This window comes from Somniosus microcephalus, chromosome 3 (assembly GCF_052327205.1).
Source record: "Somniosus microcephalus isolate GS21.2 chromosome 3, FLI_Smic_1.0, whole genome shotgun sequence".
NCBI lineage: Eukaryota > Metazoa > Chordata > Chondrichthyes > Squaliformes > Somniosidae > Somniosus > Somniosus microcephalus.
In genome coordinates this window covers 246,886,727-246,898,930 of record NC_140989.1, presented here as the reverse complement: position 1 = coordinate 246,898,930, position 12,204 = coordinate 246,886,727, and the positions used below count along the sequence as shown (strand labels likewise).

The 12,204-nt window shown below is 51.7% G+C and overlaps 1 protein-coding gene across 1 annotated transcript in view; it reads right to left on the bottom strand.

The window, feature by feature from the left end:
* Positions 1 to 3,219: 3,219 nt before the first annotated feature.
* The window catches only part of LOC147121802 (uncharacterized), a 363,729-nt gene continuing 354,744 nt past the window's right edge, over positions 3,220 to 12,204 (bottom strand). The window contains exon 6 of the mRNA XM_085982314.1: positions 3,220 to 3,381. Within this exon, the coding sequence (XP_085838440.1) occupies positions 3,224 to 3,381 (158 nt within the window). The 3' untranslated portion in view covers positions 3,220 to 3,223. The remainder of the gene's footprint in view (positions 3,382 to 12,204) is intronic.

Below are 12,204 nucleotides of genomic sequence, written 5' to 3'. Positions count from 1 at the left end.
ATACACCTAAGCTATCTATTTTCTGTCCATTATAGTCCTTCAGTAGTACTGACTTTTTCTGTATTTTGGGCTTTTCTTTCATATTGTTAATGTCACTCATACTGATTAAGTTTGCTTTTGCCCCAGTGTCCAGTTTCAATGTAACTAATGCTCCATTTATCTGCAGTGGGATCATCCATTTGTCCTCTTTTACTGCATTAACTTTATGTTCAGCATTGTCTATTTCTGAGGGCTGCACATTTTCTGTATCTTTTTTGATATCGTCACATGACACCATTCCTACAAAAAATGTCTCGCTTAAATCAGTGTCCTCAATCACATTAACTCGTTGCCCTTTCGTCGTTTTTACTTTTGAAAAGCATTGTTTGGCAAAGTGATTCTTTCCATTACACTTTGTGCACATTTTTCCAAACGCTGGGCATTGTCTTAACTGGTGTTTGTAACCACAGCGTTTACAATTAAAAATTTCATCCTCCGATTGCTTTTCATTTCTGTTCTGCCCACGTTTCTTCCCCTTGTAGGACACAGCACCGACAGCAGCATTATCACTCATTACATTCGCATCATTATTGATTTCACTGAAAGTCTTCGCGTGATTTCGAGCTAGCTCGCTGGCTTGGCATATTTTCACTGCATTTTCCAAATTTAGTTCGGTTTCTCTCAACAGACGTTCCCTGACTTTTTTATCATGAATACCAAACACAATCTGGTCACGAATCATGGATGCTTTGAGCTCAGAGAAATTACATGTCTGTGCTTTCAGTTTCAGACCAGTTATAAAGCTAACAAAAGTCTCATTTTGTTGCTGTGTCCGAGAATGGAAGATGTATCTTTCATACGTCTCATTCTTTTTGGGAGAGCAATGTGCATCAAATTTTTTTAGCATATCTTCTAATTTTTCTCTGTTCTCCGCTGGATTAAATACAAATGTATTAAATACCTCTATCGCCTGTGGGCCTACAACCGTAAGCAGCAACGCTATCTTCCTTGCGTCTGGCTTCGTACCGAATCCGATGGCTGCAATGTAGAGTTCGAATTGTTGTTTAAAAATCCGCCAATTGTAGTCGACATTTCCCTTGAGTCAAACCTCCTGGTGGCTTCAAATTCTCCATGTCGCTTTTCACAATTTTCAGCAGATCTTCACCACCCTGGTACCATGTTATGTTCATTAATAAATAAACATTCTTATTATGAACACAGCTAGCTTTTGCTAGTTACTTTATTGAGCCATGTGGACTTGGTACAGTATCTGTAGAGATGCAGCATTGTGCTCCTGTGTGCAGGCTGCCATCTTGACTGTTGCCTTGTGGGTAGCCTAGCCTCATGGGTAATGTAGTCTTAATATCTATACAGCTGGGTAGTTTTATACATACAGTTCTATACAGCTCTACTGCTCCACCTAGTGTCCACCACAGAATGACATGTTATTGATCACTACACCCACCTAAGAGGTTTAACAAATGAGATGGGTGCAATTTAGGCGGACAGCAGATTGATTATTGACCTATTTCTGATGGATTGTGCTTGGCCTAAGCCCAGTATGTCTTACGGTTAATGTAGGAATTTTATGTTTATCAGCAGTTTATCCAGCCACTCCCGATTTTGCAATGTGGAATGAACAGCACCATTAAGCATAACTAGAAGCCACTCTTAATACCACTGAAATGACTAGAGTCTTGTCCCCAGTGGACTAGGATTTCAGCTGTGTCAAGTAATGGCAACTGAGATTTTTTTTCCATCCTTTCTTTTGGTGTGAAGATTTTAACCTGTATTTTGCCACTGGCTGATGTTCCTCCATTTAAGTAGTATTCTTAAATGAAGGCTTTACTACCCCCACTGGAATGAATTGGAACAGGTACCCTGGTTCATTTGAGTGGGTGATAGAGCATTAACAGTCATTAACAATGGACTGTAGGCCCAATTATATACAAGCCCTCGTTCATGGCCCAGCATGATCTTTCGTCAAGACTGGTGGGTGTTTCCAGTATCAGGATAATACCAGGAGTTAGAATGAATGAATGCTCCTTGTAACGCAGGTTACAAAGTGATTTATAAAGTGATACGGTTCAACAGCAATTATCCATACAATCACCTATTGATCTCATCCAGCCTTTTTAAAACTATCAAGGCAAGAGGAGATACTTCCCAGAAGGGAAGAAGGGACAATTCAGTATGGTACCTCTCTCATAGTTCTCCTGGTAACTAATTCAAGAGTGACACTCTAAAAGCTGTTGTATTCTATTTAGTTTGATAAGGGAGTGTGATATGGCAAGGGGACAAAGGCAACACTTTTAGGATTGGGAGATTGCTTACTTTGCATGAGGTCATTCAAACAATGTATCTTAAAGTTCCTAACCGAAGGTTCAAAAAGCAATGTAATTGTAGCCCTGTCTTCATTAAGAGTTTGTACTTATATTGTGATCTAAGTTCTTTACATTATAGATCAAATATATCAGCTCTCCCAATGGCTCAATGGGTTTATCCAGTTACTAGCTGAGCCATACAGACCAGGGAGGTCTCAGATTCAATCCCTGGTCTGTGTTGAGTTAGCTGATCTAAGTCAAGTATTGGTAAGGATATTACCATTGGCTTGAGGGGAAACTCAGGGTTCCGAATCCTGAGAGCATTCGAGCAGCTTCTGCTGCAAGTGTGCACTTGTGTGGGCCATTGGACGAGGTCCAGATCCAGCTCAGCTGTAATACCGTGTGTAGTTTAATAGACTGTCAAGGCTCGTGCATGAATAACAGTCACTTGGGCACGATACTAGAGAGTAAAAGCTGCACATGGAACCATACCCTTCAACCATATGTCTTCAATGGAGGAGAAAAATAGCTGAGAAATATTGGTAGGAAAAAAAAGTCAAGTAAACTGATTATGTCCCAGAATCAATACTTTATTTGTCTTCCAAAGGATTCTCATGAGTTTTCCATTCCCTTTCAATTAACAAACCAAATTATTTTGCCAGTTTTGGGGGGCATAAGGTGACATAATATCAAAATCTAACCATGGCTAGGTTAAATATCTCACAATAATTGCACCAATTGACTCCTCCAAGACCCTGGTTCATGAAGTGGTGGCCATCTCTACATTTAAATGTCTTCATACATGGCCATCATTCCAGATGGTGACAGTGCTGTGAGAGAGTTCCACCAGTGAGGAAAGCAGGCTGTGAAGCTTCCCCAACACTCTGTTACAAAACATTCACTACATGTTGCCGCAGATTTCATGTTTCGCTTATTTCTTCATCCTTCAGAGAGCAGATGGAGGTCTGGTGAAGGGTATCTGGTTTCTCTCTCACATAACCATCATAAGACAAATAGTTGACCAGCTGCTCGTGGACTCTCAGCCCTCGGCTTGGATTGGGTATGCAGTTGAAGGTATCTCAAAAATTAAAAGGCAACAATTTTAACAAAACGCTGGCAATGCTTAAAATTCCTGCTCAATGTGTTTCACAGTCAAAGAAGAAATTAAGGCCTAGAAATTCGGTAGGCTTAGCGCCGCATTTGAGGCGCTAGAGGGCCTAGCGCCGGAGTTATGGCCAGTTGAGAAATTCCCTGGGGCCCTAAATCGGCGTTGCACCGGTAGCGCTGCGCCGGCACCGATGACGTCATCGGTGTGCGCAGCGTCCCGGTTGCCGTGGTAACCCGGCCCCAAGCCGAAATTCAGTTGCGCCCGCCTCGCCCGTGGCAGGCGCAACTAAGACTCTGGCAACAGAGTCTTCCCCCAGTGTGCACCGGCGCATATAGGTGGAGCGGCGGCCGGCCGCGTTCCCGGCGGCCGCCTGCCCGCACCTCCCTTCCCGGACTCCTGCATTCCCCCCCCGTGGCCCTGATCAGTGTCTGATGCGAGCCCGGCACTTCCCCGAGGTGCCGGGCTCAGATGTCGGGTCAATCCGCCGGACAGTTGTCGGCTGCAGGCAGCTCCTCCTTAACAGGAGGAGGAGGCCTGCAGTTCCCCCGCCTGCCGCACCGCATCGGGTGCCGCAGCGGGGGATTAGCGCCGGGAAACCCAAGTTCACGCCCGTTTTGAGGCGCTAAAGGAGGGTTTTAGCGCCCGCCGCCGTCTGGGCCCGGCGCACCCGAATTTTCGTCGCGCGCTGCCGCATTACCGCTGGCGCAAACTTTCTGGCGCTACAGCCCTGGCAAGACCAAAACCCAATTTCTAGGCCTAAAAGTTGTCGTGTTAATGTCTATTTAACTGCTGCCTCTTTCCCCTATGTACATTACATTGAAAAAATGATTACATCGGAGCAGAGTTTATATTGTCAAATAATTCCACACACAACAGTATGAGCATAGGAACAGAAGGCCATTCAGCCCCTCGAGCCTGTTCCACCATTCAATTAAATCCTGGCTGATCTGTATCTTAACATACATATGATTAAAATTTATATATTTTTTTGTTATGGGGGTATTTTGAGGGTTACGTTTTCCCCTTTTTTTCACTGTAATTTATCCCTTCTTTATTAAACTTCAGTTGGCGGGTATGTGGACTCCCTATAGCTAGCTGCCAGGAGGCACTATGACTAAGTAGACATAACTTTCCCTCTCATTTTCCCTCCCTCCTACTGGGAGATGCTACATCCTTGCTCAGTGCCTCCTCATTCGACACTAGAAACTGAGCAGGGTGGGACTCAAACTTGCACCCATCCCTGTTTCCATAACACAGCATTAGCACACTCGAACATGTTTAGCAGCAGTCATGTGGCATTGCTCCTGTTGAGTTGGGAGTGTATGTTATTTTATAACCAAAGAGGTGTTACGCCATGCAACATACAATGCATTAATATCAGGGTTACTGATTAAAAGTGATTGCATATGTTAAACTGCACTTTTACTGTATGCCAATTAGCCAAATCTGACCACATTGAAAACTGTAAGTCAGTGGTCCTGATTATTATTTATTCCTTTGCGTACACAATTTTTGTCTCTTACCTTTTTTAAAGCTCAGAATACATAGCAAGATAGTAGGCGAGATGTACCATGATGGAGCTAGGTACATGGCATTTAGCAGACTGGGGAGGAATGGTTGTGAGGTTTAGCAGCACTGGGAGAGGGGCCTGGGGCTCGGGACCACTGATGTGTGAATTTTAACAAACTGTGTTGGAAAAGTATTATCGAAAACCATGGCCGGACAGTGTTACAGGAAGTTTAACATTTACAACAAGAGCGGACAATGTGCAAGGTTTTAAAATATTATAGAATTTTGTTTTAAAGTCTTGCCTCTAAATTGTATCTGTCCCTCATAACTTTGTTATAAATGCAAAGCAATCTTGAGAAAAGAAAGCCAGCCAGGCGTTTCATGCTGAATTCTGGTGAGCTGGAGCCTGAAATTTACAAGTAACTTATTGACCTCAACCAACAACAATTTAGCTGGATTCTCTGCAAGAATTGAGCACTGGCTTAAAGGAACAGAGCAAGTTGGAAGCTAAACTGTGCTTCAGACTGCAGATTGCCCCTGAGCAACACAAAGATTGAGGAAGAATGTGCGACAGTTGCGTTGACAGGGATGGGAAGAGAACATAAGAACATAAGAAATAGGAGCAGGAGTCGGCCATTTGGCCCCTCGAGCCTGCTCCGCCATTCAATAAGATCATGGCTGATCTACCTCAACTCCACTTTCCTGCACTATCCCCATATCCCTTGATTCCCTTAATATCCAAAAAATCTATCGATCTCTGTCTTGAGGCTTAGGCTTAGGCAGTCCCTCGGAACCGAGGATGACTTGCTTCCACATTAAAAATGAGTTCTCAGGTGACTGATGAGTCCAATGCGGGACCTACAGTCTCTGTCACAGGTGGGGCAGACGGTGGTTGAAGGGGCGGGTGGGTGGGGTGCTTGGGTTGACGTGCACTCCTTGCACTGCCTGCGCTTGGCTTCCGCTTGCTCCCAGCGAAGAGACTCGAGGTGTTCGGCACCTTCCCGGATGCTTCTCCTCCTCTGTCTTCTCCTTCCGTCTTGAATATACTCAATGACTGAGCCTCCACAGCCCTCTGGAATAGAGAATTCCAAAGGTTCACCACCCTCTCTCTGAGTGAAAAATTTCTCCTCATCTCAGTCCTAAATGGCTGACCCCCTATTCTGAGACTGTGACCCCTGGTTCTGGACTCCCCAGCCAGGGGAAACATCCTCCCTGCATCTACCCTGTCAAGCCCTGTAAGAATTTTGTATGTTTCAATGAGATCACCTCTCATTCTTTAAGCTCTAGAGAATATAGGCCTAATCTCCTCAATCTCTCCTCATAGGACAATCCCCCCATCCCAGGAACCAGTCTGGTGAACCTTCGTTGCACTCCCTCTATGGCAAGTATATCCTTCCTTAGGTAAGGAGACCAGAACTGTACACAATACTCCAGGTGTGGACTCACCAGGGCCCTATATAATTGCAGTAAGAGAACCCTATGAGGGGAAAAAAAAACAGAAGTTGTTAAAATGCTGTACACACAAGGATTTGTCGACCTGGGCCTCGGGCCTCAGATAAAAGTTATCTAGGTGGCTTCATGATCACACAATAGGTGATGTGACAGACTGGATCCAATATTCTCAAAACATGAGGGGTTCTGATAGAGCAAATAAGGAGAAACTGTTTCCACCGGTGGGAGGATCGGAAAGCAGAGGACACAGATTTAAGATAATTGGCAATAGAACCAGAGGGGAGATGAGAAGAATTTTTCTTTTTCCACAGCGAATTGCTATGATCTGGAATGCACTGCCTGAAAGGGTGGTGGAAGCTGATTCAATAGTAACTTTCAAAAGTGAATTGGATAAATATTTGAAAAGGAAACATTTGCAGACCCATGGAGAAAGAGTGGGGGAGTGGGACTAACTTGGATAGCTCTTTCAAAGAGCCGGTACAGGCACGATGGGCCGAATGGCCTCCTCTGTGCAGCATGATTCTATGATGCCATAACTACCAGGGAGACCCATTAAATCTTGAAACAGCAAGTACAATATCATTAACATTTATTCCATTCCGAGAAATTTAATTTACTTTCTTTTTATGATGTGCTAGCACAGCAGGGAGATATAAACCTCAAATTTTATTCATAAATCTATCACCCAGAGTTTCGTTGGTGTGCGCGTGCTCGGTGATTGAACCACAGATTTGTAGTCAGGCTTGTTAAATGCCAAATGTGAAATCAATTAATGAATTCCATCATATTGGCCCAGAGTTTTGTCTCTGGTTTCGTTTTGCCTCTCCCAGGAGACTGCAGGGTGTGGAGTGTACCTGCGCTCTCTGTACCCGCGCTCTCTGTACCCGCTCTCTGTACCCGCGCACTCTGAACCCGCGCTCTGTACCCGCTCTCTGCACCCGCGCTCTCTGTACCCGCTCTGTGCCCGCTCTCTCTGTACCCGCTCTCTGTACCCGCTCACTCTGTACCCGCGCTCTCTATACCCGCTCTCTGTACCCGCTCTCTGTACCCGCTCTCGGTACCCGCTCTCTGTACCCGCGGTCTCTGTACCCGCTCTCTGTACCCGCGCTCTCTGTACCCGCTCTCTGTACCCGCTCACTCTGTACCCGCGCTCTCTATACCCGCTCTCTGTACCCGCTTTCTGTACCCGCGCTCTCTGTACCCGCGCTCTCTGTACCTGCTCTCTGTACCCGCTCTCTGTACCCGCGCTCTCTATACCGGCTCTCTGTACCCGCTCTCTCTGTACCCGCGCTCTCTGTACCTGCTCTCTGTACCCGCTCTCTGTACCCGCGCTCTCTAGACCCGCTCTCTGTACCCGCTCTCTCTGTACCCGCTCGCTCTGTACCCGCTCTCTCTGTACCCGCTCTCTCTGTACCCGCTCTCTCTGTACCCGCTCTCTCTGTGCCCGCTCTCTGTAACCGCTCTCTGTACCCGCGCTCTCTGTACCCGCTCTCTCTGTACCCGCGCTCTGTGCCCGTGCTCTGTGCCCGCTCTCTGTACCCGCTCTCGGTACCCGCGGTCCCTGTACCCGCTCTCTCTGTACCCACTCTCTGTACCCGCACTCCATGCCCGCTCTCTGTACCCGCTCTCTGTACCCGCTCTCGGTACCCGCTCTCTCTGTACCCGCTCTCTCTGTACCCGCGGTCTCTGTACCCGGTCTCTGTACCCGCTCTCTGTACCCGCGCTCTCTGTACCCGCTCTCTGTACCCGCTCTCTCTGTACCCGCGTTCTCTGTACCCGCGCTCTCTGTACCTGCTCTCTGTACCCGCTCTCTGTACCCGCTCTCTGTACCCGCGCTCTGTACCCGCTCTCTCTGTACCCGCGCTCTCTGTACCTGCTCTCTGTACCCGCTCTCTGTACCCGCGCTCTCTATACCCGCTCTCTGTACCCGCTCTCTCTGTACCCGCTCTCTCTGTACCCGCTCTCTGTAACCGCTCTCTGTACCCGCGCTCTCTGTACCCGCTCTCTCTGTACCCGCTCTCTCTGTACCCGCACTCTGTGCCCGCTCTCTGTACCCGCTCTCTGTACCCGCTCTCGGTACCCGCTCTCGGTACCCGCTCTCTCTGTACCCGCTCTCTGTACCCGCGGTCTCTGTACCCGCTCTCTGTACCCGCGCTCTCTGTACCCGCTCTCTGTACCCGCTCTCTCTGTACCCGCGCTCTCTATACCTGCTCTCTGTACCCGCTCTCTGTACCCGCGCTCTCTATACCCGCTCTCTGTACCCGCTCTCTCTGTACCCGCGCTCTCTGTACCCGTGCTCTGTACCCGCTCTCTCTGTACCCGCTCTCTCTGTACCCGCTCTCTCTGTACCCGCTCTCTGTACCCGCACTCTGTGCCCGCTCTCTGTACCCGCTCTCTGTACCCGCTCTCGGTACCCGCTCTCTCTGTACCCGCTGTCTGTACCCGCGGTCTCTGTACCCACGCTCTCTGTACCCGCTCTCTGTACCCGCTCTCTCTGTACCCGCGCTCTCTGTACCAGCTCTCTGTACCCGCGCTCTCTGTACCCGCGCTCTGTACCCGCTCTCTGTACCCGCTCTCTGTACCCGCGCTCTCTGTACCCGCGCTCTCTGTACCCGCGCTCTCTGTACCCGCTCTCACTGTACCGCTCTCTCTGTACCCGCTCTCTCTGTACCCGCTCTCTGTACGCGCTCTCTGTACCCGCGCTCTCTGTACCACGCTCTCTGTACCCGTGCTCTCGGTACCCGCGCTCTCTGTACCCGCGCTCTGTACCTGCGCTCTCTGTACCCGCTCTCTGTACCCGCGCTCTGTTCCCGCGCACTCTGTACCCGCGCTCTGTACCCGCTCTCTGTACCCGCGCTCTCTGTACCCGCGCTCTCTGTACCGCGCTCTCTGTACCCGCGCTCTCTGTACCCGCGCACTCTGTACCCGCGCTCTCTGTACCCGCACTCTGTACCCGCTCCCTGTACCCGCGCTCTCTGTACCCGCTCTCTCTGTACCCGCTCTCTGTACCCGTGCTCTCTGTACCCGCGCACTCTGAACCCGCGCTCTCTGTACCCGCTATCTGTACCCGCGCTCTCTGTACCCGCTCAGTGCCCGCTCTCTCTGTACCCGCTCTCTGTACCCGCTCACTCTGTACCCGCGCTCTCTATACCCGCTCTCTGTACCCGCTCTCTGTACCCGCTCTCGGTACCCGCTCTCTCTGTACCCGCTCTCTGTACCCGCGGTCTCTGTACCCGCTCTCTGTACCCGCGCTCTCTGTACCCGCTCTCTGTACCCGCTCACTCTGTAACCGCGCTCTCTATACCCGCGCTCTGTACCCGCTTTCTGTACCCGCGCTCTCTGTACCCGCGCTCTCTGTACCCGCGCTCTCTGTACCCGCTCTCTGTACCCGCGCTCTCTATACCCGCTCTCTGCACCCGCTCTCTCTGTACCCGCGCTCTCTGTACCTGCTCTCTGTACCCGCTCTCTGTACCCGCGCTCTCTATACCCGCTTTCTGTACCGGCTCTCTCTGTACCCGCTCTCTCTGTACCCGCTCTCTGTAACCGCTCTCTGTACCCGCGCTCTCTGTACCCGCTCTCTCTGTACCCGCTCTCTGTACCCGCGCTCTGTGCCCGCTCTCTGTACCCGCTCTCTGTACCCGCTCTCGGTACCCGCTCTCTCTGTACCCGCTCTCTGTACCCGCGGTCCCTGTAGCCGCTCTCTCTGTACCCGCTCTCTGTACCCGCACTCTGTGCCCGCTCTCTGTACCCGCTCTCTGTACCCGCTCTCGGTACCCGCTCTCTCTGTACCCGCTCTCTGTACCCGCGGTCTCTGTACCCGCTCTCTGTACCCGCGCTCTCTGTAACCGCTCTCTGTACCCGCTCACTCTGTACCCGCACTCTCTGTACCCGCTCTCTGTACCCGCTTTCTGTACCCGCGCTCTCTGTACCCGCGCTCTCTGTACCTGCTCTCTGTACCCGCTCTCTGTACCCGCGCTCTCTATACCCGCTCTCTGTACCCGCTCTCTCTGTACCCGCGCTCTCTGTACCCGCTCTCTGCACCCGCTCTCTGTACCCACGCTCTCTATACCCGCTCTCTGTACCCACTCTCTCTGTACCCGCTCTCTCTGTAGCCGCTCTCTCTGTAGCCGCTCTCTGTAACCGCTCTCTGTACCCGCGCGCTCTGTACCCGCGCTCTCTGTACCCGCGCTCTCTGTACCCGCGCTCTGTGCCCGCTCTCTGTACCCGCTCTCGGTACCCGCTCTCGGTACCCGCTCTCGGTACCCGTTCTCTCTGTACCCGCTCTCTGTACCCGCGGTGTCTGTACCCGCTCTCTGTACCCGCTCTCTGTACCCGCTCTCTCTGTACCCGCGCTCTCTATACCTGCTCTCTGTACCCGCTCTCTGTACCCGCGCTCTCTATACCCGCTCTCTGTACCCGCTCTCTCTGTACCCGCGCTCCCTGTACCCGCGCTCTGTACCCGCTCTCTCTGTACCCGCTCTCTCTGTACCCGCTCTCTGTAACCGCTCTCTGTACCCGCCCTCTCTGTACCCGCTCTCTCTGTACCCCCTCTCCATACCCGCTCTCTCTGTACCCGCTCTCTGTACCCGCACTCTGTGCCCGCTCTCTGTACCCGCTCTCGGTACCCGCTCTCTGTACCCGCTCTCTGTACCCGCGGTCTCTGTACCCACGCTCTCTGTACCCGCTCTCTGTACCCGCTCTCTCTGTACCCGCGCTCTCTGTACCCGCTCTCTGTACCCGCGCTCTCTGTACCCGCGCTCTGTACCCGCTCTCTGTGCCCGCTCTCTGTGCCCGCTCTCTGTACCCGCGCTCTCTGTACCCGCGCTCTCTGTACCCGCTCTCTGTACCCGCGCTCTCTGTACCCGCTCTCTGTACCCGCTCTCTCTGTACCCGCTCTCTCTGTACCCGCTCTCTCTGTACCCGCTCTCTGTACGCGCTCTCTGTACCCGCGCTCTCTGTACCACGCTCTCTGTACCCGTGCTCTCGGTACACGCGCTCTCTGTACCCGCGCTCTCTGTACCCGCCCTCTCTGTACCCGCGCTCTCTGTACCCGCTCTCTGTACCCGCGCTCTGTACCCGCTCCTGAACCCGCGCACTCTGTACCCGCACTCTGTACCCGCTCTCTGTACCCGCGCTCTCTGTACCCGCGCTCTCTGTACCCGCGCTCTCTGTACCCGCGCTCTCTGTACCGCGCTCTCTGTACCGCGCTCTCTGTATCCGCGCTCTCTGTACCCGCGCTCTCTGTACCCGCTCTCTCTGTACCCGCTCTCTCTGTACCCGCTCTCTGTACACATGTTCTCTGTACCCGCTCTCTGTACCCGCTCTCGGTACCCGCTCTCTCTGTACCCGCTCTCTGTACCCGCGGTCTCTGTACCCGCTCTCTGTACCCGCGCTCTCTGTACCCGCTCTCTGTACCCGCTCACACTGTACCCGCGCTCTCTATACCCGCTCTCTGTACCCGCTTTCTGTACCCGCGCTCTCTGTACCCGCGCTCTCTGTACCCGCGCTCTCTGGACCTGCTCTCTGTACCCGCTCTCTGTACCCGCGCTCTCTATACCCGCTCTCTGTACCCGCTCTCTCTGTATCCGCGCTCTCTGTACCTGCTCTCTGTACCCGCTCTCTGTACCCGCTCTCTGTACCCGCGCTCTCTATACCCGCTCTCTGTATCCGCTCTCTCTGTACCCGCTCTCTCTGTACCCGCGCTCTGTACCCACTCTCTCTGTACCCGCTCTCTCTGTACCCGCTCTCTCTGTACCCGCTCTCTGTACCCGCGCTCTCTGTACCCGGTCTCTCTGTACCCGCTCTCTGTACCCGCTCTCTGTACCCGCTCTC